General features: G+C 46.4%; 1 protein-coding gene across 1 annotated transcript; it reads right to left on the bottom strand.

The window, feature by feature from the left end:
- Window positions 1-10,212: 10,212 nt before the first annotated feature.
- Window positions 10,213-14,714, bottom strand: LOC132651866 (uncharacterized). Its single transcript, XM_060376837.1, is given in 2 exon segments — window positions 10,213-14,519; window positions 14,522-14,714. Coding segments are annotated over 2 exon segments (4,500 nt in total).
- Window positions 14,715-16,131: the final 1,417 nt, after the last annotated feature.

Here is a 16,131-nt window from a genome sequence, read left to right as displayed (position 1 = left end):
ATGTTAAGTCTACATCTCGCAAGGGCTGGTTAGTTAGATGCTTTCTCCATCTGTGTTCTGTTGCCAGAATCTAATGGCAGTCATAAAGGGGAGCATCCACTTCTGGATCAGGAAGCAAGAAAGTTAGATTGAGTCCTGTGAGTGGGCTAAGGGTGATGTGATCAGTATTTAGGAGCAGGTCTGTTAGTGGATCATTCTGGCATTGGTGAGCCAGCAGTTTGGGTACTGTTTAATGATGCTCTCTAAAGCATGTGGAGCTATAATAGTCAGATTTCGCCCCAGAGTCAGTTTGTCAACATCTTTTACTAATTGGGCAGTGGCAACCACTAATTTTAGGCATGAAGGCTATCTGGAAGCAACTGGGTCCAATTTTTTTGATAAATAGGCTATAGGCTGTTTCCATGGGACTAGGCTCTGGGTCAGTACTCCCTTAGCAATTTCCCTGTACTCATCCATAAACAGCTGAAATGGTCTGCTAATGTCTGGAAATCCTAAGGCTGGTGCTGACAGAAGAGCCATTTTAATATCATCAAAGGTCCTCTGTTCTCACTCACCACAATGGAAAGGATGTCCCTTTCCCTTGTGAGGGTGTAAAGCAGGGCCACAATCTCAGCAAAACCTGGAATCCAAAGTCTGCAAAAACTGGCAGTGTCTAGGAATTTCCTCATCTACTTGGGGCTGTTAGGCATGGGCAGGGCCAGCATTATCTGTTTCCTAGCTAGTACCCCAGGTAGCTTACCTCCTTTTGGAAGATTTGAGCCTTTTTAGCAGAGGCCCAATAGGCCAGGTGTTCCAGTTCCCACAATAGATGCTCAGTCCCTTGAGGACATAATTGCTCAGCTTCTGCAGCAATGAGAAGGTCATCTACCTACTGCAAGAGAGCTACCTGGGGATTTTGGGTTCTAAATCCTGCCAGGGCTTCATTAAAGATGGTTGGGGAGTTTTTGAATTCTTGGGATAGCTGTGTCCAAGTCAGGCGCCCTGTTTTGCCCTTGTCAGGATCTTTCCATTTGAAGGTAAAATGTCCTGGATAGTAGGTGCCAGGGGAAGGTGGAAGAATGCATTCTGTCCTTTAGGTCTAGGACAGAGTACCAAGTCCTGGTTGGGCGCAGAGTACTCAACAAGGTGTAAGGATTAGGCACTGTTGGGTGTAAGTCTTTTACTCACTTGTTTACTTCCCTCAGATCCTATATCGGCCAATAATCCTGTGTCCCAGGCTTCTTGACTGGCAGTAGGGAGTGTTCCAGGCAGACTTGCAAGGTCTAAGAATCCCTAGTTGGAGAAGCCATTTAATGTGAGGTTTGATGCCAGTGTGGGCTTCTTTGGACATTGGATAGTGTCTTATTGCCACTGGGGTGTCTTGGGCTTTGAGCTCAATGATTATTGGAGGCTGATGGATGGCCCTTCCTATTCCTGCTACTTCTGCCCCTGCTAAATGAAAGGCTTATAGCCATTTGTCCATTAATGGTTGCATCTGGCTTCTGGATTCATATAGATAGTACTCTTCATCCAATTTTAGCATTAGTAAGTAGATAGGTTTTCTATTGGGTCCTTTAATTTGTGGCCCCTCAGAGAGAAAGTGAATTTGGGCCCTCATCTTGGATAATAAGTCTTGACCCAGCAGGGGATGAGGCAATCTGGAATGACTATAAAAGTTTGGGATACCTGGCCTGTCCTAGATCCACAGATCTTTGGTTAGTCCATGAGTATTGTTTAATGCCAGTATCCCCCTTCATCCAGGACCATTTATTTGATAAAGGCCTGTTCATATGGAGTAGCACCGAGTGTTGGGCCCCTGTACTGACCAAGAATTGAGTGGGTTGCCCCTCCACTTTCAAAGTTACACTTGGCTCAGGGAGGGGTTCTGAGCCCTGATCTTCCTAGTCTTCATCTTTCTCCAGGGCTACTATTGGTGACTGTTCCTGTGAGTCCCTGGCCCTCGTGACTTTCTGTTGGGGTGGTGAGTAGCCCAGTGACCCATCTCCTTACAGTATGCACAATGGTTCTTTTTCAGTGGAGCCCTCTCTTTTGTTTTAGTCCCCCCTCAGGTTTCTCTCACTGCTCTGGCCAGGATCTGTTGGAGGTTTTTATCCTGCCTCCTTTCTCTTTCCATGTCTTTTTTTTTCTTGTTCCCTCTCTTTTCTTTTCTCTTTTTCTTCTTCTATTTCTCTCTGGTTGAACACTCGTTCTGCTACTTGCACTAATTCCCTTAACATCTTATCCTGCAATCCATCCATCTTCTGTAACTTTCTACGAATATCTTTGCTGGACTGCTCTTCAAAGGCCAAAGCTACATTTGCCGATAATCACTATTTTCAGGATCATAAGAGGTGAATTGTCTAAAAGCCTCCATGAGTTGCTCCAGGAATGTGGAGGCGGACTCATCAGAGCCTTGCCTAACTTCCCTTACCTTGGCCAAATTAGTGGGCTTCCTGGCAGCCCCTTTGAGACCCGCCAACAGAGCCTGACAATAGACCTTGAGGTGCTTCCACCTTCAGGCTTATTGAGGTCCCACTCTGGTCTTTTGAAGGGGATGGCGTCATCAGTGCTGGCAGGGTTTTGAGTTGTGTGTCTGGTATCTCCCAGTAGCATATTTTTCTGGGCCTCTAGCAGGATTCCCTCCCATTCCCCAGTGGTTAAGAGCACCTGTAACAACTGCTGACAATTATCCCAGGTAGGCTGATGAGTAAAAAGAACTGGCTCCAAGAGATTGGTTAACCCTAGGGTGTTGACAGAAAAGGGAGGATGTTGAGCTTTCCAATTGTATAGATCATCAGTGGCTAAAGGCCAGTACTGCATTTTCTGATTTCCCTGATTATCTATTGGTTAACCTATGGCCCCACATCAGAAGTGTATGAGTGGTATCCAGCGTAGCACCTCATCAGCTGCAAGTAGCCATTACAGGGCCTCCCTAGGTGCCTCAGGGAGTGGGGGTATAAGGAAGTTGAAGGGGCTGAGGGCTGGTGTCCCCACCCTGGGAACTAGTTATTTGTGGGATTCGAGAGGGACCCTTACCTGAAAGGCAAAATGGACGAGAAAGAAGAGCAGGACCAAGCTGACCAAAGTCTTGTCAAGGTCTCATTTATTGAAAGAAAGCTACTTCTTTTTAAGGTAGTCTTATCAGGAAGCAAGCAAGCAGGGTGGGGGGAATCAGCCTCAGCAGGCCTGGAAAAGGAACATCTTACAGTTTCTCTTGGGAAGTTCCAGCCTGTCTCTCTCCAAGGAGACAATTTATCTTGAAGGCCATTTGTTAGACAATTACAAAAGGCCAGGAACAGGGGAGTTCGAGTCATAGGAATTTTACTGGAGCAGTCAGCCTCCAGCATCTCCCTCTCGGTCTCTGGCAGGCTAGAGGCTCTCAGCCTCTCCAGGGGGAGATGGAGCCACATGGGCAACTGGAACTGGTGGGGATGGAAGAAGACCCAGAGACAGATCATTACAACAGCAAAAGGTTTATTTTCTGGCCATTGCATGATGGGACCACCCTATAAATCAGCAAAGAGCAGTCCCAAGAAACAAAAGCCTTGGGTTTTCATAGGAAAAAATGCAGGGAAGCTCATGGGTTTACTCTTGGCAACTCTGAATTGTATGAAGAAGCTATAAGGTAACTGACTTCTAAAATAATTGGTTACTATTAGGTGCTCAAGTTTCAGTCCTGCTAAGTGTGAATGTGGCTGCAATTACAGGTAGGGATAAGGGGTGATTAAGTCATCCTTGAAGATTGGGGCTGTGGATTTTTGAGGTCAGGGGCTACTCAGAAAAGGCATCTCACAGAAAAAAAGTCTGGTCATTCTTTTAGCAGGGTGAAGGTTGATACTTGCTTGCTTTTTTTTATCTCTGTCTTCAAAGACAGCCAGGGTCACATTCCTCTGTTCTCTGGAGGAGTTCTAAGAGGCTTTAGCTTAACATGGGCCTAAAACTCAAAAATATAGGTTTTGGAAGACATATAGGTTACAAAGTTAGTCTGATCCTTTGAATAAACTGGCCAAAATAAAACAACTAGCCACAATGTTGTCCAAAGAGAGGAGCCAGAGGACAGGAAAGAGGGGAGGAGCCAGAGGGCAGGAAAGAGGGGAGGAGCCAGAGGGCAGGAAATGAGTGGGAGAAAAGAATGATAGAGCTTGGAGAGAGAGCTGGAGGACAGATCTTGGAACTCTGTGGAGATGGACTGCACATAATGTTTCACAAAAAGCAAGTATAATGGCTAAAATCTAAATGTTAGGAAACTATGGGGGCTCGGAGGTTTAGGAGGGAGTAACTATTGACCAGCACTGTGTTCTAGGTTAACTAAATAAACCCAGTCCCTGTGTGGTGATTTGGTTATATAACTGTTTACGATTAACAGCAGATTTACCAGAAGATAAATCAACAGTAAATATTAATAGTCACAACAATTGTTGCCCAAATAATCCAAGTATCCACACCCCTTAAATTATACTTTATCATAATTTTGTGGGGGGAATAAGCCCCCAGTGAAAAAATCCAAACTTAAAACCTAAAAATTTACTCCCAGGTAAATTATTGTCTTTTTAAGACTCTTAAACCTGCCCAGGAGCAAAAGAGAGACTCCTGTGGGCAGACCTGAGACTTAAGAAAACTGGCTGCTGATGCAGTTTTTTTTGAGGGGTAAACAAGCATCAATCCATTATACTGTGGTTGGCTTAGCTTCACAGCCATGGCAGTAAAAAAAGAAACTGGACGCAGATAGACCTCTAGACAGTTTGGCCTAAACTGCATGTAAAATTAAAAAAGAAAATGCCATGGCAGAGGGTGTTTTAATTCTTTTTGGCTTCATGTTTGCTTTCATACTCATGGATCTGGTTGCAATATGTTTAAAGGTGTTGGTTCTTCTCCATACCTTCTCCAAGAAAGTTGAAGGAGAAAACGGGGAAAAACCAAGGATTGGAATCCTAAGTTATAGTCAAGAAAAAGGCACTTTTCCTAATAGATTAATAACAGCTAAAATTCAAAGCTCTCTGGCTGTAAAACACTCGTCATCTCTTTCTGGTAAGATATTCACCAATTCACTAAAACATTAATAAAAATAACCAACTGCACTTTGTTACAGCATAAATTGAAACAACTGACCCAGAACTTTCTTGTTTCTTTGATTTTTATTTTAAGGCTTAAATTTACAATTTTACTGAATTGAAATAAGGCGCATGCCTTTGTTGCAAACACAAAGTAAAAACAAACAAACAAACAAACAAACAAACAAACCAATTTATATAATAAAAGCCAGAATGGCAACTCCTGCTGTTTAGCCATTTGCAGAGTTACTCTAAGATTAAAAATGACAAAATATTCCCAAGGTTACCATGTAAATTCTTTTTTCTTAGTAATAGATGTTATGTACTTACTGATCTATATATGGGATTCACATCATTTTTAGGTTTATGTAAAGAGAGATAATATCACACTGCTCTGAAAACTGCCTTATCCTTTTAAATGTGAGTTATTTTCATGGGGGAAAATGTTGGTGATGCCTATGTAAAAAAGACACAAGAGGCTTAAAGATGGGAAAGTACATGCTAACCTAGTTTAGTTTTGAAAACTCAAAAAATTATATTCATATGTTTAAAAAAACAAAACTGTCCATCCCACATCAAAAAGAGGGTAATCTAGAGAGTAGCCAAAACCAATTTAAAAAATACAGATACAAAATGCCTAGAATATATTTAATGCTAATTGTAAGAGAGTTTATATGCTAATGATCAGAGAGTTTATATAAAGTTTGGCTATAAAGGTATAACTGTCCAGTCTGTATATAAAAGGGGCAAGCCAAAAAATAACCACTATCAATGTACATCCCAAGTACAAGATGCCAAGAGTATGCTTAAATAATAAGGGTAAGAGGGAGTTAAAATTAATTTAGGCTATAAAGGCATAACTACACCTTCTATATAAACAAGGGGATAGGACAAATAGCTACAACATATATAAAAATATAGGACTAAACCTCAAAAAAAAGTAAAAGTTACCTACATTATGCATATATTCTGAATTTAAAAAGGAGATTTTATAAAGTTTACTTACATGTATTTTACATTGCTCAAGGATATCTAGCTTGTCTCTCTAATGGAAGGCTTCTCTAGGGAAATAGGTAGCAACTTGGCCTAATACAACAGGCATGTAATATCCCAAAAAGATATTTTGACCTATCCAAACGTTTTGATTTCAACATGATAGTGGTCATATGTTCAATAAAAATGGTAACATATGTCGCTAATTCCTTTACTTGGGAACAACTCTAAAACTGACTGAGACAAGAAAATGTGTCTCTAGCCAAAACTTCAACAATACTTAGCCAATAAATCCTTGACTTTAATATCTTCAATATTAAATGCTAAATATTTAATATTAAAGGTTAATATGCTAACCTTTTAATTCCTATAGATTAAATTGGCTTACATTTAACTTTCATCCTGCACATCTCTTACATTCATAATTTTAGAACACTATAATGCTTGAGAGAAATTATAAGTTTGTAGAACAAAAGAACTGGACACCAGAGATGCTGGATCAACCCTGACAAAATCATTCTTCAACATGCTGAGACATTGACACATGTGTTCCAGCATCTTGCATGTTCCAGCATTCTGCTTTTTCTGCCTCAACTGCTTCAATTCCTATTTCTCATCAAAGCTTGCTTCCAAAAGAACTTTGAAGAAAGCTACTAATGTTAATTGGTCCAGCATTTTAGACTGTTCCAAAGAAGACTTTTATTAAGCCTAAAATCGCTCAACATTCAAAGACTAGACCACAAATGGTATTGCTTGCTTCATTAATAATTTTTTTCCCAATTTTACTTGGGCCCCTACAGGATTTCTGCATGTCCAAAATGTCAGCTAAAAGAAATCCATGAGAAAAATGTCCAATTTTTCTAAAAGGGGGTTGGGTATGTTTTTGGTTGTTTGCTATGCCTACAAAATTTTATTGTCATTGTGAGATGTTTATTATTAATGGTCTTATTCAAAGTGAAGCAAGGAATATACAGGGATATCTTATAGAAATAGAAAAAAAGGTAGATTATTGAAGCTACTCAACTTAGGGTATTATTGGTTATTCTCAAATAAGGTTATTTTTAACTCATTGCTAAAGGATTTTGTATATTGATGCAAAAATAAGTTTATTTTTGATACATTGGTATAAACTAGTATATTGATACAAATTCAGGTTATTTACAAAACTTTTAAACTGCTATTAAAAACTGGTTAGGGTATTAGGTAATGCATGTTAATTGCTAGTTATTTGACTCATTGTCTATACATCATAGGTTTAACAGATAGATTGCAAGACCCCCCGAAGGTTGTCTTCTGTCAGGGAGACCCCGTACCCAAAGATCAACGAGTCCAGTTGTTCGGATGCAACCAGCAAGAGGTTTTAATGAGTACATGGGTACCCGGGGCGACAAAGTCTCTCGGAAGACTTGCGCGCCTCTCGGTTGGGGTGACAGGTTTTTATAGGGCTTGGGAGCAGGAAGCGTGGTTACAGAAGCGAGAAGCATAGTTACAGGGGTCTGATTGGGTGGTTTGAACAAAGCCGTAGTTAAGTCACGTACCCAGAACAGGGAAGGCGGGAAGGCAGATTGTGAGCAGGGTCACGTATTCGGAACCGGGAAGGCGGGAAGGCAGATTGTGAGCAGGGTCACGTATTATGCTAGGACTTTATTCTTTCATTCCCCCATTTTTCTTCTAGCTTAGAATGGAATCCTTCATTCTGCGGGTCTAGGGAGAGTCAATCTCCGTCTCCAGCTGGTTGAGTTGATGATACTGCTGGGTTAGCACTAACGTCTGTATGACGGAGAGCCGGTCCTTCATAAACTGAACTAACCTATTTAGAATGCAAGGCCCGAAAAGTAGAATTAAAAGAATTATAATTAAGGGGCCCATGAGAGAGGAAACAAGAGTGGTGAACCAGGGGGCCTTATTGAACCAGCTTTCATACCAACTTTGTCTTTCATTGAAGAGCTTTTCTCTCTGATTAAGTCTCTCTCTAAGTTTGGCCATATTGTCTCTGACTAGTCCGGTGTGATCGGCATAGAAACAGCACTCCTCTTTTAGAGCCGCACATAGTCCTCCCTCTTGCAAAAAGAGGATATCTAGCCCTCTACGGTTCTGTAGAACTACCTCAGACAGTGAGGTCAAGGATTTCTCCAAGGCACTTACTGATTCTTCTAACGCCTGTAGATCGGCATGCATAGCTTGTTGAAGTTGTAGGAACTGATGGGTCGCTGATAGGGCGGTGGCCCCAGTCCCAATCCCTGCGGCTATGCCCCCAACCGTTAGTCCCCCCAGCATTATTGCCAGGGTTAGAGACAAAGGTTCTCTAGGGTATCGAGTCCCTTTTTCAAAGTGCCTATAAACTTCTTCTGGTTCATGGTAAACTATTTTAGGCCATAGTTCGATTAAAATACAAAATTCAGAACTATCATTCCAGCCTTGGGCTGATATACAAGGGGTCAGGCCAGTGTTGCAGGCCCACAAGGTATTATTGGGGGCAGCTAGGTAATAACTTCCTGAGGTAAGAGGGGCAGTGGAATTACAAAGTGGCTGACTGGCAGCGGGTATGGCCCCTACACAAAGTCCTTGCCCGGATACCTCTGACAGGGTTAGCTTATGCTGCACAGAGGGATAGCAAGTTGCTGGCGGTGTGGTATGATTAGAGAAATTGCCCATTATAGCTAATCCCTCATAATAGGGTGGGGTAGAAACCAGGCATAACCAACATTCTTGAGTCAGGTGGGGATCGGAGCGGTTTAGCACCTGGTAGGCTCCTGCTATTAAATCGAGGAGCCTACCTCCTGACCCAGGTCGCTGAGGTTGCATCGTGGGGCCTGTAATTAACCGAGCGGAGCTGGGGGAAGAAACGGAAGTACTTGGGGGTGATGTTGGCCGGGGTGGAGGTCGTGGTAGAGAGAGCTCCTGTAAGACTGGGTTGGGTCCCACAGAGGCAGTTGTGGGTGAGGTCTTTTTAAGTTTGAGTTTAAAGGTAAGGCCCATATCCCATCCGTGCATATAAAGCCTGATGCCCCATTCAAAACCCCTGGTGCTAGTTGTCCAGGGCGCTTTCTTTCCCTGCTCAGTGAACTGAATGAGCAGGGGATTACACCACCCCTTTGTAGTGCTACTGGTGGCACATTTTGTCTTTAATTGATCTGGGATATAGTTGGGGGTCGCCCCTGGCTGGCGATCTTTTCTCTTAACAGTTATATAATCCCAATTGGAGGAGGGAGCCCAGTAGGTGTCTCCCGTAGTTTCACAGGACCAAGAGGCACAAAAGTAGTCATTTGCCCACCCACATTTGTAGTTGAGGTTTTTGTTCCTATGACTTCCCGGACAGACATAGATCCCTGCCTGACCATGTAGGTCTGCTCTCTCAATCCCGTTGCGACAGCCCGGAACTATGGGGCGACGGCCCTCTAGCTGGGGGGCGCTTGACCCCGGAGTGTACACGACCTTGGGGGTTCCCCAGTCGGGGCTGGCCCCTAGAGCAAGAGCACAGAGATCTACCTCCAGACTGGGCCAGTGGGGTTGGGCTCCAACCTGGGAACTGGTGTTAACAATGTCCCCAGCTTGATTTTCGATAATCCAGGTATAGTTAAAAATCTGGTGCGGGGAAGAGGCCTGGGTTGTTGTAATACTCAGGGTAAGAAGCAAGACTATTAGGGTTCCCCCCCCCGAGTCAGTCTTATCTTGAGAGGATTTTGAGTGCGGTGGAGTTTCCATCGGGTTCCCGAGTCTGAGGCGTCAGGCGGCTGCTCAGGGGTGGCGGCCTTGATGTGGGAGGCGTGGACCCAGGCGGAGATGCCGTCTACTTTCAGAGCTGTGGGTGTCGTCAGCAGAACAGTGTAAGGTCCTTTCCAGCGTGGTTCCAGGTTCCTTGTCTGGTGTCGCCGTACCCAAACCACGTCTCCAATCTGGAATTTGTGCGGGACCGCAGGTTGACTTAGCTGCTCTTGATACGCGGCCGCCAGAGGCTTCCAAACCTCCCGTTGCACAAGCTGTAGAGCCTGCAAATGAGCTTGAAGAGAGGGGGTATCAGCAAAGGAGGCTATTCCAGAGTCAAAGAAATGGGCAGCTGGTGGCGGGGCGCCATACAAGATCTCAAAAGGAGTGAGCCCATTCGGGCCCGGAGTGTTTCGAGCCCTATACAACGCTAGGGGAAGGAGGGATACCCAGTCCTTAGCACCAGTTGCAAGCGTTAATTTGGTTAAAGTCTCCTTAATAGTTTCTTGGTGACAACTCTGGCAGTCTCATGTTTAGTAGGGTAGGCTTCTGCCCACCCAGAAAAAGTGTCTATAAATACCAGTAAGTACCGGTACCCATAGAGTCCAGGTTTCACCTCGGTGAAGTCTATCTCCCAATGAGTGCCAGGGCGGTGTCCTCGGACCCTGACCCCCGCACCGATCTTGTTGCGGCTTGCATTGACTCGGGCACATGCCGTGCATTCTTCAGCTACTTCTTGTAGGATTTTATCTTTACCTAGCAGATAGTGGGCGTTTTCCTCTCTGTCCAGGAGGGTTTTCATCTTTTTGGAGCTAAGATGGGTCAGTTGATGGAGATACTTGATCAGGTCCCGGGTCTGTTGTAGGGGCCACACAGGTCGCTCGTTGAAAGTCCAGAGTCTTGTTGTGGGGTTGTATGCGGCCCCCATTCCTTTGAGGAGGTTTTGGTCCTCCTCAGTATAATGGAAATGGAAGGAGGGTTTTTGGACGGAGTGGGCCTCTGCCATGGCCAGATCTATGGCCATGAGGCGGGGAGCCTCTGAATTTCCTTGCATCGCTACTTCCCTGGCTGTCATGTCCGCCAAGCGGTTGCCCCTGGCTTCCAAGCTGTCCCCCTTTTGGTGACCTGGGCAATGAATAATGCTCAGCCTCGAGGGTAAGAACAAAGCCTCTAACAAGGCCAATATCTCCGTCTTATTTTTAATCTCTTTCCCTTCGGAGGTAAGCAGTCCCCTTCTTCGATATATTTCTCCATGGATATGAGCAGTAGCAAAGGCATAACGGCTGTCTGTATAGACATTTAGCTTCTTACCTTCCGCCATTCGGAGGGCTTGGGTCAGGGCGATGAGTTCGGCCCGTTGCGCTGAGGTTCCAGGTGGTAGGGCCTTGGCCCAAATTACCTCAGTTTCGGTGGTGACCGCAGCCCCTGCTCTCCGCTCTCCGTTGTCCAGGAAACTGCTCCCGTCGGTGAACCAGGTGAAGTCGGCCTCCGAAAGGGGTTGGTCAGTTAGGTCAGGTCGGGTGCCATGTACCTCTGTAAGTATCTGGAGACAATCATGAACTTCTGGACCTTCTGGTAGGGGAAGCAGCGTTGCTGGGTTGAGGGCTACCACAGGACCAAATTGCACTCTCTCAGTGTCTAGTAACAGAGCCTGGTAATGAGTCATGCGGGCATTAGAGAGCCATCGGCCCGGAGGTTGTTTTACCAGGGCCTCAACCGCATGTGGAGCCAGGATAGTTACTGGCTGCCCCATAGTCAGTTTGCCAGAGTCCTTGAGCAAGAGGGCGATCGCAGCCACCATCCGTAGGCAAGGGGGCCAACCTGAGGCCACTGGGTCGAGTTTCTTAGACAGGTAGGCAACCGGACGCCTCCAAGGTCCAAGTTTTTGAGTCAGGACTCCTCTAGCATACCCTTGTCTCTCGTCCACGAACAACTCAAAGGGCTTGTTTAAATCCGGCAATCCTAATGCAGGGGAAGTTAGCAGGGCCTCTTTTATTGATGCGTAGGCCCTCTGTTGTTCATCCCCCCAAGTGAAGAGAGTCCCTTGTTTGGTAAGGGGGTAGAGTGGTGCGGCCATCTCTGCAAACCCCGGGATCCAGAGGCGGCAAAACCCCGCCGTACCTAGGAACTCTCTTAACTGCCTCGGATTTTTGGGTTCTGGAATTCCCAAAATTGTCTGTTTCCGTGCCTCGGTCAGCCACCTTTGCCCATTTTTGATCTGGTATCCCAAATAAGTAACTTGTCTTTGGCAAATCTGGGCCTTTTTGGCTGAGGCCCTGTATCCTAGAATTTCTAAAGTTCTCAAAAGGGCCTCTGTTCCCTCCTTACATTCTTTCTCAGTTTCTGCAGCCAGGAGGAGGTCATCCACATACTGGAGTAAAATTAGGGTAGGGTGATGGACCCTGAAGTCAGCCAAGTCCCGGTGTAGAGCTTCACCGAAAAGGGTGGGGCTGTTTTTGAACCCCTGTGGTAATCTTGTCCAAGTAAGCTGGCCCGATATTCCCAGCTCTGGATCCTTCCACTCAAAGGCAAAAAGAGATTGGCTCTTTGGGTGGAGCCTCAAACAGAAGAAAGCATCCTTGAGGTCCAGGACTGTATACCAAACATATCTCAGGGGAAGCCCAGTCAACAGATTGTATGGGTTGGGGACTGTGGGGTGTATGTCCTCCACTCTTTTGTTGACTTCCCTTAAGTCCTGTACTGGGCGATAATCTCCTGTTCCTGGCTTTTTGACTGGAAGGAGAGGCGTATTCCAAGGAGATTGGCATGGTACCAATATGCCCTGATCTAAAAGTCTCTGAATGTGGGGTCTGATTCCCTGGTAGGCCTCATGTGACATTGGATATTGTTTGATAGAGACAGGAGTCGCAGATGCCTTTAGAGCAATCACCAAGGGCGGTTGGTGAATGGCGAGACCCATTCCTCCAGTCTCCGCCCAAGCCAGGGGAAATTTCTCTAGCCAACTAGTCACATCCTGCGACTCAGGTTTCTCAGGCTCGTGGAGCCGGTACTCATCTTGTAAGTGCATGGTTAGCACATGCAAGGGCTGTCCCTGCGGCCCGGTAATATGGGCTTTAGTCCCCTGAAAGTGGATTTGTGCCCTAAGTTTCCTAAGTAGGTCTCTCCCCAGCAGGGGGTAGGGACAATCAGGGACGTGCAAAAAGGAGTGAGTTACCTTACCGGTGGCGAGTTGTACCTTCCTCTCGGTAGTCCAACGGTACCTCTTTCCTCCGGTTGCTCCTTGAACCCATGCTGATTTGTCAGTTAGGGGTCCCGGTGAGGTGGTGAGTACCGAATGTTGGGCTCCGGTGTCCACCAGGAAGGTGACAGGCTGCCCCCCCACGTTAAGAGTTATCCTGGGTTCAGGGGGAGGCTCCTGACCCCGACACCCCTAGTCTTCCAGATTGAGCAAATTGGTCTGAGGCTTGCGTCTTTGAGGTCCCTTTTGGTGGCCCTTTGGCTTCTTGGAACAGTCTCGGGCCCAATGCCCTCTTTCCTTGCAGTAGGCGCATTGATCCTTGTCCAGTCGGGGACCCCTACGGCCTCCCAGGTCCTGTCTACTCTGCCTTTGTTCTGTCACTACAGTGGCCAACAACCTGCTAAACTCTTTATTTCTCTTCCGCTCCCTGACATTCTCCCTTTCTTCTGCCTCTCTCTTCAGCCTTTTGTCCCTTTCTTCCTGTGTCTCTCTCTTGTTATAAATCCGCTCTGCCTCCTTCAGCAAATCCTGCACTGTATTCTCTCTTAAATTGTCAAGTCTTTCTAACTTCCGTCTAATATCTGGGGCTGACTGCCAAATGAAAGACATGGCTAAGTTAGTTGCCTGATCCGGACTATCTGGATCGTAGGGAGTATACACACGATATGCCTCCTTGAGGCGTTCTAGGAAGGGAGAGGGAGATTCTTCAGACTTTTGAGTCACTAATTTAACCTGGGCCAAATTAGTTGAGCGCTTTGCGGCCCCACGGAGACCCGCCATGAGCAACTGGAGATATTGACGTAGGCGTTCCCTACCGCGCTCAGTGGAGAAGTCCCAATCCGGTCGCTCCAAGGGAAAAGCCGCATCTATTCTGTTTGGCAGCTGGGTGGGTTGTCCATCGTCTCCTGGAACATTTTTACGTGCCTCTATGACAACCCGCTGCTTTTCCTCAGTGGTCAGCAGCGTCTGGAGCAGCTGTTGGCAATCATCCCAGGTGGGCTGGTGAGTCACTAAAATAGACTCGATCAATGCAGTGAGCCTAGAGGGATCCTTCGAAAAAGCAGGGTTATTATTTTTCCAATTATATAAATCAGACGCAGAAAAGGGCCAATATTGGAGCTGGCTGTCAGGCCCCATCCGTAGCAGTAGGGCCTGGGATGTGGAGTCGGGAGTGACTTCTCGTCTTCCCCTTAAGCGTCCCGCCACAGGGGGCGAGGGGGGCTCTCCCTGGGGTCCCCCTCTGGCGGTTGCCTCCCCTGGTTCCTGTGCCGGGTTTGGGCCCCTGTAAGGAGGGGGTTGTTCGGTCATCAGGTCCAGTAGAGGGCCATCATCCGCCGGCAGGACCGGGGGTGTCTTCTTGTGGCTAGGGTCCTTTTCTGGAGTAGGTTTCATAAGGACTGGGTAAAGGGTGGAGTTAACTGGGGTAGAAACTAATGGAGGCGGGAGAGGGGGGGCAGAATGAGTGGGTTTTGGGCAAGGGGGAGGCAAGAAGGGCTTCACCCACGGTGGGGGGTCCTTGACCAGAGATTCCCACGTGATGATATAAGGGACTTGGTCTGGATGCCCATGGGGCCCAGGATTCATGACTTGGCCTTCACCTGCAAAATAATATCTAGGTTAAAGGTGCCATCTCGTGGCCAGCCCACGTCAAAGGTGGGCCATTCAGATGAGCAGAAGATGTCCCACTTTCCTTTCCGCACTTCCACCAAGAGATTGTGGGCGATGTCACGGACTTCCTTGAAGTGCTGCAAAGTTAAACTTTTGGGGGTGGTGATAGTTTGTCCCATGTTGGTAGACAGACAAACAACACTCACTACACTTATGACAAAGATCAGGCAGACAGAAGACAACACAAACCGCGTGGTACGAGATCGGCGCCAAAGCGAACACAAAAATTCAGATGGAGACCGTATCGGAGGTCCGGTTCCTCCGTCTCCCAGATGAAGCACGTAGCCTTCTCTCAGGGGCGTCGCCCCAAAGAGTCCCACTCGGCTCGTGTTTCCAGACAGGAGGGAACCCAAGAAGGGTTACCTTTCAGATGGGGAAGCAAGTGATTCCCCTACCAGGCACTCCTGAGACGTCTCCCAGGAGGCACGGAATAGAAGTACGAGCCCGTCGGCTCCTTCTAGTTTCCGTCTGATACAGATGACCTGGCCAAGTCCAGACCACAGGGGGACTCGAACCCCCTGGAAACGAACTCACACAAAGACAGACCGTTTAACACAACGATACACAAGACTCACAGAATAGGAAGCCGGCAGGTCTTACCTCCCGAGGCTGGGTCGGTGGTCCCTGGGCAGGGGTCTCAAATCCCGGACGAGCCCCCAAATGCAAGACCCCCCGAAGGTTGTCTTCTGTCAGGGAGACCCCGTACCCAAAGATCAATGAGTCCAGTTGTTCGGATGCAACCAGCAAGAGGTTTTAATGAGTACACGGGTACCCGGGGCGACAAAGTCTCTCGGAAGACTTGCGCGCCTCTCGGTTGGGGTGACAGGTTTTTATAGGGCTCGGGAGCAGGAAGCGTGGTTACAGAAGCGAGAAGCATAGTTACAGGGGTCTGATTGGGTGGTTTGAACAAAGCCGTAGTTAAGTCACGTACCCAGAACAGGGAAGGCGGGAAGGCAGATTGTGAGCAGGGTCACGTATTCGGAACCGGGAAGGCGGGAAGGCAGATTGTGAGCAGGGTCACGTATTATGCTAGGACTTTATTCTTTCTGATATGATTTTGTGGACAAATTGATTACATAAATATAGGTAGTCTTCAAAAACTTCAGAGACTAACAGAATATGGCATTTTAAAGTGTCTTTATTATTTTAAAAATTCTTTGATGATGAGACAAGTCAGTTCCTGGCAATAACCCACCTACCTGAAAGAAGATATTGAGCATCAAAGAACCTCCACATGGAGATGTCTATAAATGTGGCAACAAGCCACTCTGGTAAAGAAATTACCCTTGCTTCACAACAGAATAAATCTGCTAAAACTGTGCAAGTTTAAATGCAGGAAAAATCTACTGCTGAACTTTGCCAAGACAGGGTAAGTCCTAAATAGTTCCTATTTCACATATATCTCTGTCAAATATTCTCAGCCTGCAGGCAGAAGATGGTGCTCCCATGTTATAAAGTGTTATGGGTGACTGTTCAGGCACACCATCTCTGTCAATTTTTATTTTTTGGAAGCTGTTAGCATGCACTTCCTATTTA

The sequence above is a fragment of the Meriones unguiculatus genome (assembly GCF_030254825.1).
Source record: "Meriones unguiculatus strain TT.TT164.6M chromosome Y unlocalized genomic scaffold, Bangor_MerUng_6.1 ChrY_unordered_Scaffold_32, whole genome shotgun sequence".
NCBI classification, from domain to species: domain Eukaryota; kingdom Metazoa; phylum Chordata; class Mammalia; order Rodentia; family Muridae; genus Meriones; species Meriones unguiculatus.
The sequence above is the reverse complement of the archived record's forward strand: the minus strand, read 5'-3'. Positions and strand labels throughout refer to the sequence as shown.